At 42.6% G+C, this 18,290-nt stretch overlaps 1 protein-coding gene across 3 annotated transcripts in view; it reads right to left on the reverse strand.

Moving 5' to 3' along the window:
• The window catches only part of fndc3ba (fibronectin type III domain containing 3Ba), a 107,725-nt gene that overhangs the window by 43,430 nt on the left and 46,005 nt on the right, over nt 1–18,290 (reverse strand). For all 3 annotated transcript variants that reach the window (XM_039785544.1, XM_039785545.1, XM_039785546.1), the window contains 4 exons: nt 11,976–12,052; nt 9,405–9,636; nt 9,075–9,246; nt 8,758–8,888 (listed from right to left, as the gene is read on the reverse strand). In XM_039785544.1, coding sequence (XP_039641478.1) covers nt 8,758–8,888; nt 9,075–9,246; nt 9,405–9,636; nt 11,976–12,052 — 612 coding nt within the window. The remainder of the gene's footprint in view (nt 1–8,757; nt 8,889–9,074; nt 9,247–9,404; nt 9,637–11,975; nt 12,053–18,290) is intronic.

The raw sequence follows: 18,290 nt of genomic DNA on the forward strand, positions 1-18,290 counted from the left end.
CCCACCGTTGACGGCACACACAACACTAATTTAAGCTCTGTGATTGAATGTTTCTTACCAAAATTCTCCTTTGGAGTCGTAGTTGACATCCCTCCAAAACATTATCTTTGATGTTTCATTATATTTTCTAACATAGTTGCTCATCTTTTGTACTGATGACTCAACCAGGAGTTTCATGCCTTTTCCAGCCTTTAAAGTGCTCCAACTTCCAGTCACCTATAATTGCCTAAATAGAAAATGAAATAGGCTTTTATTTCCAAAATCCTGGACACCTGAAACAACTTATCCACACTGGAACAAAGTAGGAAATCACACATTGGACTATTTGTCGTAGTTGTAAGCCCACATTTTCATTAATACTATACGTGAGCTTCATTCTGTCTCTATTCATCTCATTCCTTACTCCCTCCCTCAGTCTTCCTCAAATACATGGACATGTTTACAACAATCTTTTTTAATGTCGCACACCTACGCACTCTATTAGTGGCTCCACTTGCAAATAGAGCTACAGTAAAACTAAGGAGGAGGTTGCATTCCTCCTGCATGACGGCCTGTGGTTGTTAGACGCAGTCTGTCTGCACTGGGACAGAAAAAGACCTTTAAGGCCTGGAGAAAAAAAATGTGAAAAATGTGGCGCTCATTCAGCCCCCACTCCACACACATCCAGGGCCACAGGGTGTGTGTGTGTGTGTGTGTGTGTGTGTGTGTGTGTGTGTGTGTGTGTGTGTGTGTGTGTGTGTGTGTGTGTGTGTGTGTGTGTGTGTGTGTGTGTGTGTGTGTGTGTGTTGCTGTAAAGGAACAAAGTGAGATATGATACCCATCTTTTGAAGCCTCTAATCAGGGAGAACAAAGCAGAGTAACGGACACTCAGCTGGAAGAAAAGGGACAGAGAGAGATAGATGTGTAGATGAGAGGGAGGACAGACAGACAGCAGAGGACAGAGAGGAAGGAGTGGAGACAGAGTTGAGAAGGAGAGAGGAGGGAGGAGGAAAATTAAGGTAGAGAGGGGCACAGACCTTGGATTCCACACCATTATCATCTGCTACATAGTGAGCATTCCATCTGTTCAACAGCTGGGCCACACACACACACACACACACACACAGGGCAGAGAAGTCGTTGGGACATGCCTGAAATTGTGGTTGTCATGGTGAAGGTTCAGTTCCCATGGCCAGGGCCCTGATCGTTTAAAAAGGGGATTAGAGAGGGAGAGAAAGACAGAGAGACTGGCACAGAGGAACAGAGAAGTAGTGCAAGAATGTGAAAGAGAGCAAATAAGTGCAGAAATATCTAAATTCCAAAATCAAACTCCAAAACAGAGCGGAAGACATGCAAATAAAAACTGTTCTTAATGTCTTCCTGCAGCAACCGGATTTTATTGGACTTGTAAATGAGGAATCCAGTTTTCCTAATCAGCGTAAGGGATTGGAAGATTGGAAGAATCTGGTTAATAGGGCTTGATTTCTGCAGGAAAAACCTGACTTTGGGCCATGTACAAAGGTTTCAAAAGTATGCACGTGCATGAGAAGGACTACAGAAAGTAATTATATAGCAGTAATGCATAAGAAACACTATTCAAAACACTATTCGTGCGTCGTTGTGTCCAAAATAATGAAATCCAAAGTCAAACTTAACCTGAAACTAAAATAAATAAGTCTCAGTATAAACACATGTAATTGCATTCTCCAATTCCCTGCCTTAACCTGATTTCTCTCAATAACCGGGTTTCATGTGTAAATTTAAACATAGACGGAGAGACACAGACAGACTTTGTCCACTGCAGCCCTCTCACAGAGAAAAGAGATGAGCGCCTCAACTGCCAAGCGACACAAAAACTCTCTCCACTTTTCCAAGAAGAGCATGAATGTGTGCGTATGTATGCACGTGTTTATATAAGTGTGTACGTGCTGGGTACAGCACAGCCACCTGGCCAGGCAGCGAGGGATTATGGGGGATGAGTTTCACAGAACCCTGACCCCATTCGACCCTGCTCAGCCCAAAAAGTCTTGAGAGAGTGACTGCAGACAGAGTGGAAGACAAATTCACATTGACAGCAGAAGCAGAAAGAGAATGATAGTGGCAGAGAAATGGAGAAAGACAAAGATACAGCGATAATAAAGACACAAGAAGAGGGAAATGGGTCGGGGACAGAGATGCAGATTGATCAAGTCTATGTCCATACTATTGGAGATAAAGTACACGTTTATTTTACCTCCCATCCACACCAAGTTGTCCTTGTTGACCAAAAAAAAAAAAAAAAGATCTTCCTTCACTCACTTGAGCGCTTTATTTTATTATTTTGATGTTTCTTTTTTTGCCAATTGTTAGAAATCAATTTGCGTGGATGGAAAACATGAAATGGTTACATCATGTTCACATTAATCAGCAATTACAAAATTGAAAAACGATGTTAACTAAAGACCTTGTAAGCATAGGGACACTCGTCCCGCTCCTCTGTAGTCAATCCCCAAGCAGAGCACAAGCATTTACTGATGAGATATGAAGTTAGGACTCCTGTTTCATTCCCGTTATTTATTTTACAAAATGAACACCAACCAACTTTCCCGTTGACCCTGTAGTTCAATGGGAACTGCAGTTTTTCAGTCACGGTTTTTCAGTCCGGCTTTGACAAACAAACAAAAGTGAACCTTCCATAGATCTCTCACTGCTACCAGCATCTCCCTTAAACTCCAAAAACCTTAATAAGTGCATCTCCTAAAGCCTTACAAAGCCCAGCCCAGTGATACACAGTGTGAAAAAGTAAAGGGTGGTCTCAAAATTAGCCCAATATTGGTCTTAAAATAGTCACGCAGAACCTTTCTATCCTCTCAAAATCTTTTTGAGCACTAAGCCCCAGATGCCTTGAGTTTGTGCACTTTGTCTACTTACAACTTAATTAGTCACGTCAAACTCAGTTCTAGCCTGAAGCAATTGAAAGGACTTGAAATATTATGCAACCCAGTTCTGGTTAATGCAGAGCGGTCGGGTGCTGTAGTTTGATAGTGTGTCACTTGTATCACAAGGTTCATTCAGCTGGATGGGGTAACGTCTGGTGTACTCATTGTGATTGGCGAGAACAACCTCCCCTTTTAATCCCACTAGTCCGGTTACATGATAGCAGCGGGAAAGACATTCCTCTGCTGGTAAAGCCATCCCTTGTTCTCTCTCAGTTTTTTTGTAAATCCCCCTCTGTTGACCCTTTCATTTCCCAATTTTGTGTCCATCACTTCTCTTCTTTCCCATTTCCTCATATATTTCTTTCATTCCCTCTTCTAGTCTCTCTTTTCCACCCCACTGCCCTCCATCTTGCCCTACAAACATGGCCGTATTTGGGTTTGTGGGAAGGGGTTGGAGTTTGGGGGGGGGGGTGGATTATTGCCATGACGATCCACATCAAAACAGTCCAGTAAGCTAAGGGTGGGAGTGTGACACACTCATTTTCACATCATTTCCCGTCCTGTTACTACAGTTACAGCAGGAGGAGCTGGAAGAGGGGTTTGATGTTAATATAAGCGCTGAGTCATGACTCGGTCAAAGGCCACTAGAGCTAACGAGGATGACATCACCAAAACATTACAGGACATGGTGCTTTTATAAGGCTGGTTTTACCACCGCTAATTGTTGTGAGTTCTGAGTTACTTAGCACTGCTTCTTCATTAGTAGGAAACTGCAGCATGAATCTGACTTCCTACAATGTCTTGGTAATGGTCACCTGATGTTTTTTAATGCCATCTTTAAACTTTAAAACACATTCTTTCTCTACAAATTTAGCACAAAAAAAATTCCTCTTACAAATGTAATACTCAGTTCATAAACATGGAGGCTAATGTTAGCTCAATGTAGCAAACTTTAGTTAGATACTGCTGTTAAGTCAGTTCACTTACTTAATGTCTCCTCTCTATTCTTGTGCTTCAGTGACACTAGATATGTTTTAGCATTTACAATAATAATAATAATAATAATAATAATAATACATTTTATTTATGGCTGCCTTTCATAGCACTCAAGGACACCTTACAGTTAAAACAAGCCAAAAAATACAGTTAAAAAGGCAAATATAATTAAATTAAAACACATTTAAAAGATTGAGATAGAAAATTAAAATAAAGCAATCTATCCATTATTATGATGGAGAGTGGAGTTATGTAGGGTAGGCCTTTTGGAAAAGGTGGGTTTTGAGGGAGGTTTTAAAGGTGGGTAGAGACTCTAAGGTATGGATGGATAGCAGGAGGGAGTTCCAAAGGCGAGGAGCAGAATGGCTGAAAGCTCTAAACCCCATTGTGGACAGGCGAGCCGAAGGAGTGAAAAGCAGTGAGGAAGAGGAGGATCGGAGTGTTCGGGATGGAGTGTAGGGCTGAAGGAGTTCAGAGAGGTATGGAGGAGCGGGATTATGGAGGGCTTTGAAGGTGAGAAGAAGAATCTTAAAGTCAATACGGTATTGGACAGGGAGCCGGCGCAGTTGTTTAGGAGGAGTGGAGTTACGTGTTCAGTTGTTGGGGTTCTGATGATAATACGGGCAGCCGAGTTTTGGACCAATTGGAGTTTATGGATGGACTTGTAGGGTAAACCAGAGAGGAGGGTGTTACAATAATCAATACGGGAAGTGACAAGAGCGTGGATGAGAGTAGCAGTATTATTGGGTGTAAGTGATGGACGAAGGCGGTGTATGGCGCGTAAGTGAAAGTAAGCCGACCGGGTGAGATTATTGATGTGTTTTTCAAAAGAAAGTGTGCTATCGAGGATGACACCGAGGCTCTTGACCTGAGTGGAAGAGGGGACTTTGGAATTGTCGATGAAGAGTGAGAAATGATCCTGTTATTGTCACTTGTGGCCACATTGGTTTTTCACCTAAAGTTAGCTTTGTGTTAAAGGTGCTGCGAGAACATATGTTATTATGGTAAACTTCAATAAAAGATTTTAATTTATTTAAAATAAATAAATCATAATTATAATTTAATTGCTCACAGTCTGCCAGTTTCTCTGGTAAATTGGTTCCTGTTCAGGTTAAACCTTGGTTGGATGGTATTGTAGTTAGTTTGTTAATCTAGTCCAAAGCGAAGAATGTGCCCAGAACCGCACAAGATTACATTCCAGGAGGGTTTTCCTTCTTTCAAAACATGCTTCTTAGTTGGCACATTGTCATTATGTTTGGCAATGAAGAAAAATCTTTAGAAATTTATTTGGTCTACAGTCACTATGTCAACACTGAAGATATATGAAATGCTTTCCCTTATTTTTGTTGCTAAGAAGATTGTGCAACTGAAAATAACATTTAAGGAATCACTCAGTGAAAGTGCACTCCAGGAAAAAGAAAGTAAAACTAGATCTAGATCATTTCAATTTAAGTTAAATCCATAATGTCCTAAAATCCCATTCACCAGAGCCAACATGGCGGACACAGCAGTCACTGCGCACATCTGGTTTCTCCTGAATTCACAGCACTTGGCACTGAGGTAGAACCAAAGATGGAGGAGCTGAGGGTGCTGGCCCATCTGTTTCTGCTGAAACCCCAGTTTCTCTGAGTGAGAGACAGGATCTGCGGTGGTGATGATGCAGAGCCAAGATGGAGGAACAGAGGGGACGGGGCCCACATCTGTTTCTGCTCAGCAAGCAGCTCAGTTTTGAGGAAAACGGCCTGTAGAGCTGGCTTTACTGGGGAATGGACACAGTGCTCGCCAAGTCAGCCTGCTGCCTTACTGGCACTGGGGCAATAGCCACACACACACACACACACACACACACACACACACACACACACACACACACACACACACACACACACACACACACACACACACACACACACACAGAGCGCAAGAGCAAAGCGTAGGCGGCTGTGTGTGTGTGTGTGTGTGTGTGTGTGTGTGGTATTCTGGGTTGGACCATACTTGGACGCGCCGGGCCAAGCAGCAACTTTGTCGGAATGTTTGTACTCTGCTTTTTAACTCTCTGTCTCTGTCTTTCCATCTCTCCCTGTGATGTAGGAGTTCTGTTTTCTTTTCTCTTTACAAACCTTCCATCTATCTCCCTTCTTTCTCGACTGGCCTTCAAATCTTACATTTCTCTCCTCTCTCTGTTTGCCCCCACTACCTCCCACCAATCCTCTGGACCCTCATGCTCTGATTGTTTTGCAGGAAGCCCAGTCACGGGGTGCATGTGTGTGTCTGTGTGTTGATGTGTGTTGTGTGGTACTGTACATCTAGCTGACTCAGCCTGATCGCCAGTCCAGTACTGAGACCCTGGCAGACCAGAACAGACAACCGAGGACATGCTGACATGCTATGTCTGTCATGTGTTTTTTTGTGGTTTGAGTACTACAGTAGATGCCACATGAAACTATGATACTCACAAGCTGAGCTGTCGACCTTGCTTTCCTTTTCCTGCTTTGGCTATGTGTTCTATGTCAGCCTGCTATGTGTATGTGTGTGTGTGTGTGTGTGTGTGTGTGTGTGTGTGTGTGTGTGTGTGTATGTGTGTGTGGGGGGGTGTCTGTGTGTGTGTACTGTAAGAAGCTGTGCAGTCTCCCCCACTGCAATGCAGTCAAACACCGCCTCGTCTGTGTGTGTGTGTGTGTGTGTGTGTGTGTGTTTTGCATTTGCAGATGTCCAGACTTGCACATGCGCTACGCTCTATGAAAATATGTGTGCAGGTGTAAATGCATTCGAGTGTGTGAGCAATAATACTGATTAGATTAAATCATCAATGACATATTTTTAATGGGTAAATGTTCTCACTTAACAGTCCCTCCAGAAAAACGTGATTATGCGATCGCATAATTCAATGCATAATCAGCCAAAGTCTGCATATTCACGCGGGGGCCGCATTTTTTCAAATATGCCGCACTTTCGCCGCATAAATTGTCGATTTCCGCGCAAAATATGCGGTGCTTGCATGATTTCATAATCCCCGCATTTTCGTTGCAAAAAAGTCACATATATCTTAGCAGAAAGTTGAAAAAAATGTTGCGTTTACTTCACACAAGAGCAGCCATTTCCCCTGTTGCCATGGGAACGTTATGAAGTGACGTAATTACGCGACGTGAACATCGAAAAGCAGGTGTTGCAGGTTGAATTTAACATGTACTTTGAGTCTCTTAAGTTGGTATCAGAAAGCTATCTTAATATCTGATATTATCTGAAATTTCTTTGTTTAAGTGCTCCTGCTGTCTATATTATTAACGATTTTTGAAAGTCTGTCTCTTTTGTATCTTTTATTTCCCTCTGTTTAGACTATTACTTTTATTTTTACTTTAATATTATATTATTTGTATATATTTTTGTATCTTATTTGTTTACATATTGCAATGACAATATCTGTAAACTATTTTTAGAAATTAAGTTTAAAAAAAGCAGGGTGTTGGGGGAATCAATTTTTCTTCTCTTTGCGGTTTGATGAAAAAGTTCCCGCATTTTTTGCGAGTTCCCGCAATTTCATCGCATAAAATTGCATAAATATCCCGCATATTCCATCGCATTTTTTAAGAAAACGTGCCGCATAATCAAGGATTTTTGCCCGCAACAATCACAAAAAAACTCTGCGTTTTTCTGGAAGGACTGACTTAAATCTATTGGTATCTAGTCATCTAGATAACAATGTAGTCAGCTGAGCTGATATTTTGTATTTTACTTGCTCGTTATTAGATGTCCATCTCAAAAACGTTGCAAATTATTCTGCCTCCACCCTAATGCAATGAATTCTACAATAATGTGAATTTTGCATCCTCATTACCCTTGATAAATTACAGACTTTGTTTATATGTAGGGCACCGTACCATTTGAGTCATGATCAAATCTTACAACATTCTCATGGATTTTGGCAAACATTCCCACACCTAACCCAGATGTAATATTCCTCTGATCAGACACCATGCTGTGAGGGACTAAAGCGAAGTTTTATGGGGAGGGTAAATTTAAAGAAGAGTTTGACAGTTACAGCGAGGGAAGAGATGAATTAATGTCTCTTGTTATGTTTTTCTGTCGTCACCTCTGCAGATAACTGTGTGCGTTGTGTGTGTGTGTGTGTGTGTGTGTGTGCATAAATGAGTACTCTGTTCTATGTAATAACTCATACATAAATGCGTGTCAAAAGACATGTCATTAAAGAGGAACATTACCACAAGTGTGTGTGTGCCCTCATGTCTTTGCACATGCACTTCTTTCTTTGTGTGTGTGTTAAGGCTGAGCTGTGGTGTCTAAATCTCGAAGCTCAAAGGTTTCCTTCATCTCAAGCAGTACTCTACAGGTATGTGACTCCCTCCCCCGCCTCTCTCTCTCTCTCTCTCTCTCTCACACTTCTCCCCCCCCCGTGGCTCAGCCTTCACCAACAAGGCCAGTATTGTAGCGAGGGTAAAACGATAGTGCTCAGGGACAGGTTCAGCTATGTGGTTACCCAGACAACCTCTCAACCTCTCAAACCCCCCCCCCCCACACACACACACACCCCTGGATCCCTTCCCCTCAATGAGGCTGCCTACATCCATTCATTTTTTTTTTTGGGTGAATTTTCTGTGAGAAAAAAAAGAGTGAGATAAAGAGAGGAACGAAAGGTGTGTTTTATCTGGCCCGGTTGAATGCAGAGGGGCTGAGGTTGAAGAGGACAAAGACTGTCACATAGAGACAGAGACAGAGAGAGAGAGAGAGAGAGAGAGAGAGAGAGAGAGAGAGAGAGAGAGAGAGAGAGAGAGAGAGGTCAGCGGGGACAGAAGTGAGTCCTTCACAAAGAAATACGAGCTGGTTTGGTTTTTGGTGTGTGTCCTACCTTGTGTGTGTGTCTCTGGTTCACTGTTTCGTGGACTGCTGCGGAGCCGTCTCTCTGGCTTCTTCCCTCCTGGACTGCCGAGTCCGCCCCCTGACCCCACTGACCCAAGCGATGGGGCATGTGATTTGTTGCTGCATCCCAAATAAAGTTACAACAGTGTTAGACACAGAAGAAGAAAAAAATCACGCCAGCCACAATTTATGAAATATGAATCCATATTAGCGACCAGGAACAGTTTTGACAGCAATGAATGACCACTTGAGTTGTTATTGAACTACATTCTCAACACTTGATGGCCACAGAAGCAGTATGGTCACCTGTATCCGTTGTGTGCTGGCCCCAGGCTGCCCTTATAGAGCGTGGAGGGAGGGGAATTAAGTCGGTTCTGTCGCTCTAGTTGTCTCTGTTCCTTTATCTTTTTGGGCTGGGGCTTACTGTACGTCTCCTCTCTGCCTATGTAGTTAGACATCCCATAAACTGGGATGATTTCTGAAGTAGAGGAGATGAAAGAAGAGAAGAACATTTATGTCAGAGTGAATATTTGTACAAAGCATATTTTAAATTGGATTCATAATTTAATTTGTAACTCCACATCAATCCCCTGATTTCTTTGGCAGTAGCATTAAGCCCAGTCAGCATGTCAGTACCTGGATCGCCATACATGGGGGGAAGGTGGTGCTGGTAGTACTGGTGGGGGGGCAGCTCCCCAGGGCTGACAGGGGGGTAGAACGAGTGAGAGTTGGGGATGAAGTGAGGGTGAGTCAGGTATGGGGGCAGGTGGTGTGTGGGGGAGAGGGCCGGAGAGTAGGAGGGAGGGTAGCATTCTGGAGACTGGGGGGTCACCACCACCCGGCGGACCCCTGTGTTATCTTCCAGCACCTGCAGGAGAGAGACAAGAAGCGAAAGGGAGGTGAGTGTAAGAGAAGGGTAAAAATATGTTTCAGGAAGTCACAGTTCACGGTTAACAGTACACTTGGAAATTTTGCACACAGCTCCAAAATGGCATTTGTACCCACAAATCATATGAGGTCAGTAAAGTGCACACAGTGTGTGATTGCTTTGTACGCTGTCGAGTGGAGGGTTCCCTGGATAGTGCTCGCTCAAAGTGGTTCATGGAATCTTTTTGTTTGTATTTTATTACTTAGTTTGGTACATGACATTAAAACGTCATTTGAGTCAAGAGGCTAAAGTACAGATTATCAATTAGAGAAGTGTAGACTCCTCTAGTTTCTACATGTGATTTATGCCGATATAAAATAAAGGAATAGTTTAACACTCTGGGCTATTGACTTAGACGAGAAGATTGATACCACTCTTATGTCAATCTTATGATCAACCTTATCGTCCAACTGTTGGCGAGAAAGCGAATAAGCATGTTTCTCAAATTGTCAAACTAGTCCTTTAATATTCTAATATTCTTTATATCTATTTTTAAAAGAGATTTTAAAGATTCAAAGGTCCTAGAGCAGCTGCTCTTACAAAATGATGCTGTCAATCATTTGTGCAAGAGCAGGTGCCCTGTCTGTCGAAAAGGTGGATATATAATAAAGGAATGAATGGCATAATCTATTTAACAAGTGAGACATTGTGCTAACAGGATGCTATGGTCCTTTAGGTGGTGAAAACAAGTGCCGCAATGTTGTCATCAGATGGTCTGCAGATTCCAATAACGACACGTTTCAAAAGGAGTGCCTCAAATTAACATAGATTCCATACATCTATTCACTTTCACGGTCTAGGACACACACACACACACACACACACACACACACACACACACACACACACACACACACACACACACACACACACACACACACACACACACACACACACACACACACACACACACACACACACACACACACACACACACACACACACACACACACACACACACACACCCCACCAACTATTCAGACACTTTCACAGGCCTGCATTCCACACACAGACACTCCAACTATTCAGACACTTTCACAGACCGGCATTCCAAGCAGAGAGCGAACACACACACTCCCTGCAGAGAGGGGAAATCATCTGCTGGTCTCTAAGAACAACAACAACAACAACATCAACACACAACACACAACACACACACACACACACACACACACACACACACACACACACACACACACACTCTACCCCAAAACCCCCACACACACTGAGAAGCAACAGACTCTGTGCCAGAAAAGACAGAAAGAGTGAGAGTATTAAAGGGGGTCAGGATGGGAGGAAGAGGGTTACAGAACTAATCCAAGTGAGAACAACTGAGAGAGGTGGAGAAGAACAAGAACAAGAGGAGGAGGAGGAGGAGGAGGAGGAAGAAGAGGGGGCCCTCCATCAGCCCCTCAAACCCCCTCCTCCGCTGCCGAGGAGAAAAACAGAGTGTTTACAGGAAAACAAGGGCAAAGTCCCGACATGAGTACATGTGGATCCGACCAACAAACCCACGCAACATTTACTGGCAAGGACACACACACACACACACACACACACACACACACACACACACACACACACACACACACACACACACACACACACACACACACACACACACACACACAGAATAATACAAACTGGAAGGGACGTACAAATATGCATGCACATGTGCACACACACACCCACCCACCATCACAATGTAGTCATTAGCACAAACCACTGAGAACACACACACACACACACATGCAAAATCCATCTGTCAATGCACAACTTTCCACCACAGCAGTGCTCTTTCTCCATCCATCCCTTCTTTCACCCCTCACCCCCAAAAGCCTACCCACCCAGTGCCTGTCTCCCCTATCAGGCTTATTTATGTAAGAGTGACAGTGTTTCCCGCTCACACTTGGACCAGTCCCTACTCACACATTAGTGGACCCACACACATGCAAACACAAACACACACCCACGGTGAGCCAATGACCTGACTTCCATTGGCATAGAAACACAATCCGACCACATGCAGACCACAGCTGTACTTGTAACACTATACTTGTGAGGACAGACTATTGACTCATTGACTTGATGATTCAATAACCTTTAACCCTTCCACAGCAGTAACATGGCAAACCCAACATTTACTCAATTCATGGCAAACTTATTTTTAAAAGCCTACTGATACAATCCTCACTCTGGGAGATTTTTCTCATCTTACTGTTCTTGTGAGGACATCCAATAGAGAACACACACTTCTCAACACAAACACACAAACTAACCTGTGAGATGTATCCTGGGGGTACGTGGATGGGGGGGATTGACCCATTCGGGGACATCATGGGAACCTCAGCAGGACCTGCAGGGGAGGAGAAGAATTCTTCATTTAACCAGGCAGCTGAAGAAAATTCTACATGTGTCAATCATGGGGGCAGGCCAGGGTGAAGTGTGACACATATGTCGAAATGCCCTTTCTTCCAGTGAATCAACTTGTACCAAAGGTAAGACCTTATATCTGGCAAATAGACGTAAAGGTCTTGGAGATGCTGATGTCTTTAGCATTATGATGGATGGATGGATGGATGGAGAGATGGATGAAACTAAAAAAAAAAAAAAAAAAAAAACTCAGCTCTGAAGGAGAAGCAAGAAAATCTAATAGAATTAGCAGATTGAAAATGATGTTGACTTTTCCACAATCCATGCCCCCCGCCCTCCCCACAATCTGTCTCCAACTCTCTCTTCCTCCGTCTCTCTGTGATGGAGGTCTGCAGCTGGTAAAGTCATTGGGACCCCGTTGGGACAGCTGGAGGCAGACTTGGCCTTCGAATAAATCACACCGCGCACACACTCACACACTAACACCATTACTACCTACAAACACAAGTATGTAGGGCTGCAACTAACGGTTATTTTCCTTTTTTAATAATCTGTCGATCATTTTATCAGTTAATCGACTAGTTATTTGGTCTATAAAATGTCAGAAAATGAAAATCAGTCCAAAGCCCAAGATTCCATCCTTGAATGTCTTGTTTTGTCCACAACTCAAAGATATTCAGTTTACTGTCATAGAGGCATGAATAAACTAGAAAATAATCACATTTAAGAGGCTGGAATCAGAGCATTTCGTTTCATAAAAAATTACTCCAACGGATTAATCGATAGCTAATAGCTATCGAACTAACCGAAACTTTTATATCATACTTGTAGAAGTATGATATAATAGTTTCGGTCAAATGTCAGTTGAATATTCTAAACATGATATCCTTTAAAGGGTCATTTTGTCCAAATTACAGAAACCCCAACATATTTTATCACTTGGCTCTGGTAGCTAAACTAAGGCTTTTTTCCTTTTGAAATTTAGGTGAAGTGACCCTTCAACTCCTTTTTTCATCCCTCCCTTGCTTTTCTCTCATTTCCTCTCTCCCTCTCTCTCTTTCCATATATTCTTATGTCACACATATTTAACTATTCTTCCCTCCATCCACACCTTCACTGCTCTTACTCACTCCATCCTGCTCTCCTTTCCCCTTATCCTCCTTCCAAATTTTCAGGAATTTCTCCTGCATGATCCTTCTCTCTTTCCCTCCCTTCATCTATTACTCACATCAAGTCCCTCTTTTCATTTAAAAATATTACTCACTTCATCCTTTCCTACTTCATACTTATTTCCCTAATTCATTCCCCCCCCTTTTTTCTCCTCTCTCTCATCACCTTTTCTAAATCATCCCCTCTTTCCTTCCATTCCTCCATCTCTCACCCACCTCCCTGACCTCTTACCAGCCTAACAAACAGGTAACGGTATAGCAAACACACACACACACACCTACGCACACACAAACACAACCTGAGCAAAGTGTGCAGTGTGTGTGTGTGTGTGTGTGTGTGTGTAGTGAGTAGGTCACAGGTATGAAGAGACAGACCTCTTTCAGTCCTGTCTGCTCCCCTACCATGGAGACTATGAAAGTCCTCATTGAGTAGAAGGTCATAGCATGGGGAGAACACACACACACACACACACACACACACACACACACAGCTCCTCTAAACCGTTTTCCATCACTGTTCATAGCACACTTTACCTCTTGCTCGCACACTGTCCCTAATACACACTTTCTCGATGTGTCTCAGTCGCCCCCTCTCACACACACACACACACACACACACACACACACACACACACACACACACACACACACACACACACACACACACACACACACACACACACACACACACACACACACACACACACACACACACACACACACACTCTCTCTCTCTCTTGACAAACAGACGTGTGTTTGGACAGTCTCTGCTGCCTCTGTGCTCTTCACTCAGCAAACAGCAGCATTCCTCTGCTCTCACACACACAGAACATTCCCATCCCTGGCCCCCAGGACTGGACCCAACAGGCTCAACTACCCCCCAACCCCTCCCCAAAATACAAGACCCTCTTTGTCCTACTACCCTTCTCACACACACACACACACACACACACACACACACACACACACACACACACACACACACACACACACACACACACACACACACACACACACACACACACACAAACTGCTGTAAGTCATATAGTATTAGACTGTTTGCCGTTTAGAATAGCTCAGGGTAATCAAGCAGATGAACGTGTGTACCCAAGTGGTTGTTATTGTGCCCATGTGTGTGTAAAAGTGAATGTGGTCTATGATCCACACTGTGGTAACGTCACTCTCTCGTCTTGCCTCCAGTTTTGCCCTTTAAGCACCACAAACACAGTCACGACTTCCTCTGCCTAATCCTGCTGGAATCCCAGACAACACCCCCCACCCCCCACACCTTTCTCATCTTCCATCTGTTGCCTCTTCCGCTTCCGACTACCGGAGAGGTCAGGTCAGAGATCAGTTATGAGATCATATCCTGCATGTGGGATGACATCACTAAATTACCTGAGCAACTATAGGGCATAAGCATGTAAGCGTGTAATCTGGCCATTTGAGGGGCACCAAGGGGGTATCCGGCTCCGGTTGATAATTTCAAATAGTTTCCAAAAACAGACAAGACCAGTGCTTCTCATAATTACAACAGGACCACGTATCCCATGAATCCTGGTGCTCGGCCCTTCTCATTCACTGCCTACATGCAATTCTCAAACCACAAAAAGTATAAGTGGGTGATAATTTAATATTATTACTAATTGGCTTTCAAGGATATCATATCATGATTATGAAATCATATTTTATTATCTTTTACAAAATTCTACTGTCTAAATGTATGCCTCTAAGCAACCTGAAATGAAAAAAAGAGTAATTGAAGGTTTTGTTCTACACATTCCGAAAAACCTTTTCAAAATATCAGTGATGTACATGTGATTCTGAGATATAGATAGATAGATAGAGATATATATATATATAAGAAAACATTAACATTCATTACAACCACATTGCCTGCACTAAGACCTAACAGTAAACGCATGGTAATTAATCAATGATTATCAATAACTTTAGCTCAGTTTGTGCAAGAGGAACAACAGATTTCTTGTGAAATCCAATCAGGTGGTTCAAAATGTAAAATGCTATGCAAAGGCAGGTTTGCCATCTGCTTAGTTATCAATGTATATTTTCTATATTTATACTAATGTAACAGTGTTAATGTTGTGATAGATTACCAATGTTGAAAGGCTACACCAGCTTAAATTTATGATTTTTATCAAAGGTTTCACTCTCATTTCTGTTATGTAGTTAAAAAAGCAGCAGCGAAACAAGCTACAATGTAAGTTAAAGCAACACTAAGTAACTTTTCCCACTTCTGTCCCCCTACAGGTTGGAAGCGGAATTGTCCATTACATTATATTATGCAAGTTTGCCAGATTGGGTAGCGGATCTGTAGTTTGAATGAACTGGATAATGTAACGGACAATTGACCGTTCGCAAAACCCCGCCCTCAAACGGTGCTCGTCCAATCCTAGCTCAGCAACTGTAACTAAGGAGAAGGACCCCCGTCAAACATTGCGATTTCAGCAAGATGGTGAAACAATGCGCCTATGGCACCTGCAAGTCTGACACCAGGTACCCCAAAAGTTTAGAGGGAGGGGTAGTTTTTTTCGCCTTTCCAAAGCCCAAGACTCAAGCGGAAAGATGCCGACAATGGATTAAGCAGTGTGGGAGACCTCACTCACAGCTAAATGCCTCGAAGATTAATAAGCATAGCTACATATGTCTGCTCCAAGGTAAGTAAAGCTAGCGAGCTAAGTTATATCAATTATCAATAAGTAGTTTAAGTAGCTAAGTACATAACAGTTACAATCTGTAAAACTGGACTTAAGTTAACAGTTGTGGTTCTATATAGCATTATTATCGAAAGTAGTAAAGTTAGAACATTAGATACTTTATTATTCCGTAGGAAATTCAGGCAGCCTGATAGCTGTTAGCCTGTCAAGCACATGTTGCTATCGACACAAATAGTTTAGCGAGAGGTTGACGGTCATTGAACATATCCCGCCACTGCATATTGCAGCCCTTTCTGTCGTGCCCTGGAGGATATGTCTGCTGCATTACTCCAAAACCAATCACTTATACCAATAGGTATGGAGCTCAACCCAGCCATGGCTATGTGTCTGGTTCTCAATTGTTTGACGGGCGTAGTAACAATAACTAGGGGGCGTGGCTTTTGTGAACGGTCAATTCCACTTCCAACCTGTAGGGGGACCGAAGCGGGAAAAGTTACTTAGTGTTGCTTTAATAGGGTAATTGTCCAGCTTGTTATTTACCTTCACAAAAGGTGCTCATTTTGCCACTGACAGGCTCAGATTAATATTCTAAGTGTCTGGCAACATTATGGAAAGGATCCCTTCAGAGATAGACCTTTAAAACCTCTTTAAGACCTTTCTGTTTAACCAGAAACAGCTCTGACGTTGGTTGCTAGCGCTAAACCCACCAGACTCAATTCAAAAAAACAATAGGCTACTTTTAGCGTGTATAGGGCCAACATATTTTCACATGTAAATCTGTAAACTGTGTTTATTTCAACCAAAACTAGAGTTGTGATGGTTGGAAAAGTGGAAAGACAACCCAAAACGGCTTTTTATAGTTTTTGTTTCTGTCAACTTTGAATGAAGTGTATTATACGATGCTAAAATTACTGTTTATTTACATGGAGTATGGTGGCTTTAGCGAATTCAATTTCGCAGATGTTTTTATGTTTAAAAAAAGGATCTTACTCTTTAAGAGAAAGGTTGACCTCCTTAGAAATCCTTTCTATAATGTTGTCAGACACTTAGAATATTAATCCGAGCCCTTCAGTGGCAAAACGAGCACTTTTGTGAAGGTAAATACAAGCTAGACAATTGCCCTATTAACTTACATTGTAGCTCTTTTCGCCGCTGCAGACTGCACGATCTCGCTTAATACTGGACCAATGTCAAAGATTGTTGTTCCCATCAGTCACTTAGACACAAAAACATAAAAAAAAAATGGTAGTTACCCTTTAAGTTGTACTATACCACATCAATGATTTAACATTCCTATTGTGATGGTCACTGAAATAAATGTGAGGTCTGTGGTCAGATGTGCATTCATTTCAGGGGGTCAGTGACGTGTGCACATATTTGTTTGAGAGCCCGCTGTCTAAAGCATCCAAGAGAACCACATGAATGATGACAAGGCACTGTAACAAAGACAAAACAACAACACTGACACACAGGGGGAAGAGCTGACAGGAAGGCGGATAGGTGTTGTTATATGTTTAATACGGACTCACTCCAAAAAAAAAAAAGAAGAAAAAAAGAACACATTCTTATGATGTAGTCCAGCTGCCTGTACATACATTTGCCTACATACACAGACACAGGAGATGATGCAACATTTCATCAGATGTTTCATGATACAGCTGTTAAAGACAGCTGTGACTGGGCCCCCAAAGCACAACACACACACACTCAAACAGAGTCCTGGTCTCACACACGGCCAATAACTTACATCCGTAATAATGCACTAACGTATGCACACTGCATAAACACACTCATCTATTGATCAACAGTGCAGACAATGAGTGTGAATATTGAAGCTCAACTGTGTGTATCAGTTGGTGTTCTGTCCGTCGAACTGAAGCAGTATTTAGCTTTTTAAAAGAAGTGAAACACTTTGTCTCCTTCCCTTCATTTCAGCCCTGCACATGTGGTGACCACATTGAAAGGAAACGCAGACCCTCTTGGGAAGGTGTGTGTGTGTGTGTGTGTGTGTGTGTGTGTGTGTGTGTGTGTGTGTGTGTGTTGTGTGTGTGTGTGTTTGTTGTTGTGTGTGTGTGTGTTGTGTGTGTGTGGTTGTGTGTGTGTTTGTGTGTGTGTGTGTGGTATCAGACCAACCAGAGTTTGTGAGCTGACATGCATACAAAACAACTGGACTGGATGGATTTCCATAAAACGCACAGTCAAAAAAACATACCGTTACTAAATAGAGAAAGATCGTTAAAGTACAACACACACACTCTTTGTATACCCTATCAGAGCCCCATGGAGGCAGCTGTCCAATCTAGATGGGTATTCGTATTCCTGTGTGTTTGTGTGTTTGTGTGTGTGTGTGTGTGTGTGTGTGTGTGTGTGTCTG

The sequence above is a fragment of the Perca fluviatilis genome, chromosome 20 (genome assembly GCF_010015445.1).
Source record: "Perca fluviatilis chromosome 20, GENO_Pfluv_1.0, whole genome shotgun sequence".
Lineage (NCBI taxonomy): Eukaryota > Metazoa > Chordata > Actinopteri > Perciformes > Percidae > Perca > Perca fluviatilis.